Below are 3050 nucleotides of genomic sequence, written 5' to 3'. Positions count from 1 at the left end.
TTTTTTTTTTTATATATAAAAAAAAAAAAAAAAAAAAAAAAAAACTAAAATATACTGTGTATCAGATTTGTTCTCTTCCTAAACCAATTGGTTTCAAACAATAATTATCGAGTTTGAGGATTCGATAACATTAATACAAGTTTTTCGTAAGCATATGCCAAATTTTTAGCCAAACCTTTACAACATCCGTTTTCTTGTATAGTTTGAAATCTGTAAGTTCTAAAATTTTTTTCTACATCTATATATGTAACAGCTGCCATTAGTGGACACATAATAATTTTGGTATGATCTAGGAAATTTATCTAAAAAGAAAATGTTATAAATTAAAACTACTACATTACAAAATTTTAAACTTAAACGAAAATCTTTTAAAATATTTAATCACTCACTTGGACTGTTCCATTAGTCAATTGCATTACTACAGCACTTTGTGTTCTAAACCACTGATGCATGTATGGTATCCTAGACATGGCATCGCATGGTTTCACAGAAACAGAACTTCCAGCTTTCATTAAATGCTCTTTCATGTACTTTAGAAAAAAGTTCATTAGCTTCATTTTCTTGTCTAACTCAGTTGGGTATTCTCTGACTGTATAATACAATTCGTTTCCTTCACGATTTATGTAGTGAATGTTGAAACAATTAGCTAGCATTATTAAACGGGTACCATCGTTGAACATTACACCTACGCCATCATTAGAAAGTTGGTATCCAAACCCATATTTATCTGAATAGTCAACCCATTTACTTATCCATACAACAGGTTGTGCAGCTGGATCAGTCATTTCATCTGTACAGTTAAAATAACATATATTTATACAGAATAAATTATATAAAATATGAAATAAAAGATTTTTAATCAATTTCATCAAAATTGAATTTTATATAATTTTATCACTATTTAAATAAACGTTAATTTTAATATGTAGGAAAGTGGTAGGAAGGTGAAATTCATGCCTTAGATTTCCGTAAAAATCTCTTAGGATCTTGAATATTCTGTAAATAATTTCCACCAGTATAAACAATAACTTCCATGCAAAACGCGATAATAATATTTAATCTCTAGATAATTGTACCTGCTGACGAAGTTGTCTCTCTACTTGGTTTAGCCTTTAATACAGCAGCCACCTGTTCTCTCAATGACTGAAGCATGTTTCTAATGTCAAGATTCATTTTCTGAACTTCGCTTATCGTATCTGCAAGCTTTGTTTTATGCGCTGGACTATTGGGTACACGAAATACGAAGTTTTGCCCCTCTCCTCCAACATTAGTATTCATTTCAGATAGTGGTTTGCGTTGATTATGCATTTCCAGCATGTCTAAGCGAGGTGCCATTGTTAAACATGATAATGGTAAACTAACTGGCATAAAACCTATAAAGAAAATTGCAAAGACTATCAGTAGATATTATTTCATAATGACAGTGATAATGATTTAATGTTTAAACAAAATTTGACAGCATTTACCACAAGTAAAAAATGGATCCTTCATTAGTTTTGATATGGAAGGACGTTTGGATGGATTTCCTTGTAACATATTAGATATCATGTTCATTGCAATTGTATTGATATGTGTCGGAATTTTATATTGGACTTGTTTTATTCTAGAATAGGTTTCCTGTAAACTTGATGTTTCAAATGGAGGTTTACCCACAAGCAGAGTGTACATAATGCACCCAATGCTCCATATATCAACTTCATAAGAATGTCCAGCTTTAGTTAAAATTTCTGGTGCTATATAGTTAGGTGTCCCACATAGTGTTCTATTCATGGAATTAATATATAATTTACTTTATATTGCAAATATTAAAAATAAATATGAATGAACAGAGCAATTACTTTTTACGTTCCCCATCATGCTCTAGTCTTGTAGCCAAACCAAAATCACCAATCTTAACTTGCAGATCATCGCTTAAAAATAAGTTACCTAATTTTAGATCTCTGTGAATTATTTTATTTTGGTGTAAGTAATTCACACCCTCTAAAATCTGTTTCATATAATATCTGGTTTCACATTCTGTTAATGCTTTTCTACGTTTATGTAATTCCATCATTGACTAAAAAGTATAATTGTTATTTTAAATAATATATATAGTTTGAAAAGAATACTAATTATAAGATTATTGAAGACTATTTACCCTTTTTCTACATAGTTCCAAAATTATATATACATTTTGTGGATCGTCAAAGAAGCCATAAAAGTCCACAATATTTTTGTGCTTCAAAGTTTGATGAATAGAAATTTCTTGTGTCATTTTTTCCCTATGATTGCTTTTTGTAATTTGTGACTTTGGCACAATTTTCCCAGCATATACGCGTTGTGTTTTTGAATCTCTAATCTCATAACATTTTGCAAAACCACCCTATAATAAAGTATACACAAAATATAAAGACAATGAATTTAAATTTTAAAATTTGATTTAGGAAAATGTAATGAACATAATTTTCTATAGTTTATAATTTTAAATATTGAGTTATATAATGTAATAAATTTTAACTATAATTTCCAAAAATTTATATTCTATTATATAAAAAAAATTATTGTTTGTATTGCATTTTTTATCAAAAATTGTTTAATATTTATGAAAGAAAGCAACAAGTGCTAAAAGTTGCTATATCTTTCACGAGAAATTATTAAACCAGATAAATTCAAAATAACAAAAATGATTAGTTATTATCAAATTTTTTAAATGAAAAAGTATAAAATAAGAAAAAATTGCACTTACCTTCCCAAAAAATCGTCCTTTGATATAACTTTTCGCCAAGTTTGCATCATATATCACATCAGGAATAACGCATTCTTTCTCGTCTTTTGACATTTTATATTATTTTTTCTGCAAAATCTTACAGTATATAATATAAAACTTAACGTTTTGAATAATGTCGTTCAGTTACTTCTTATAAGTTCCACAAAAAGAAATATATTCAATGCTAACTTTCGTTTCAAATATAAATTTTACTGTTTTTGTCATGTGGAAGACAAGCAACGGATTTCAATAGTTAAATAAAAATTTCTTAACCAATCCCGCGCTTTCCCGCGTGCATGACCAA

At 28.3% G+C, this 3050-nt stretch overlaps 1 protein-coding gene across 1 annotated transcript; it reads right to left on the bottom strand.

Moving 5' to 3' along the window:
* Positions 1-104: 104 nt before the first annotated feature.
* Positions 105-2818, bottom strand: polo (Serine/threonine-protein kinase polo). Its single transcript, XM_017905350.1, has 7 exons — positions 2726-2818; positions 2138-2362; positions 1839-2056; positions 1467-1762; positions 1077-1373; positions 390-790; positions 105-302 (listed from the first exon to the last, which is right to left on the bottom strand). Exons 1-7 carry the CDS (start codon positions 2816-2818, stop codon positions 105-107), a joined length of 1728 nt encoding a protein of 575 aa, XP_017760839.1.
* Positions 2819-3050: the final 232 nt, after the last annotated feature.

The sequence above is a fragment of the Eufriesea mexicana genome, unplaced genomic scaffold (genome assembly GCF_001483705.2).
Source record: "Eufriesea mexicana isolate 0111107269 unplaced genomic scaffold, ASM148370v2 scaffold3780, whole genome shotgun sequence".
Lineage (NCBI taxonomy): Eukaryota > Metazoa > Arthropoda > Insecta > Hymenoptera > Apidae > Eufriesea > Eufriesea mexicana.
This window is presented reverse-complemented; position numbering and strand designations above follow the sequence as displayed.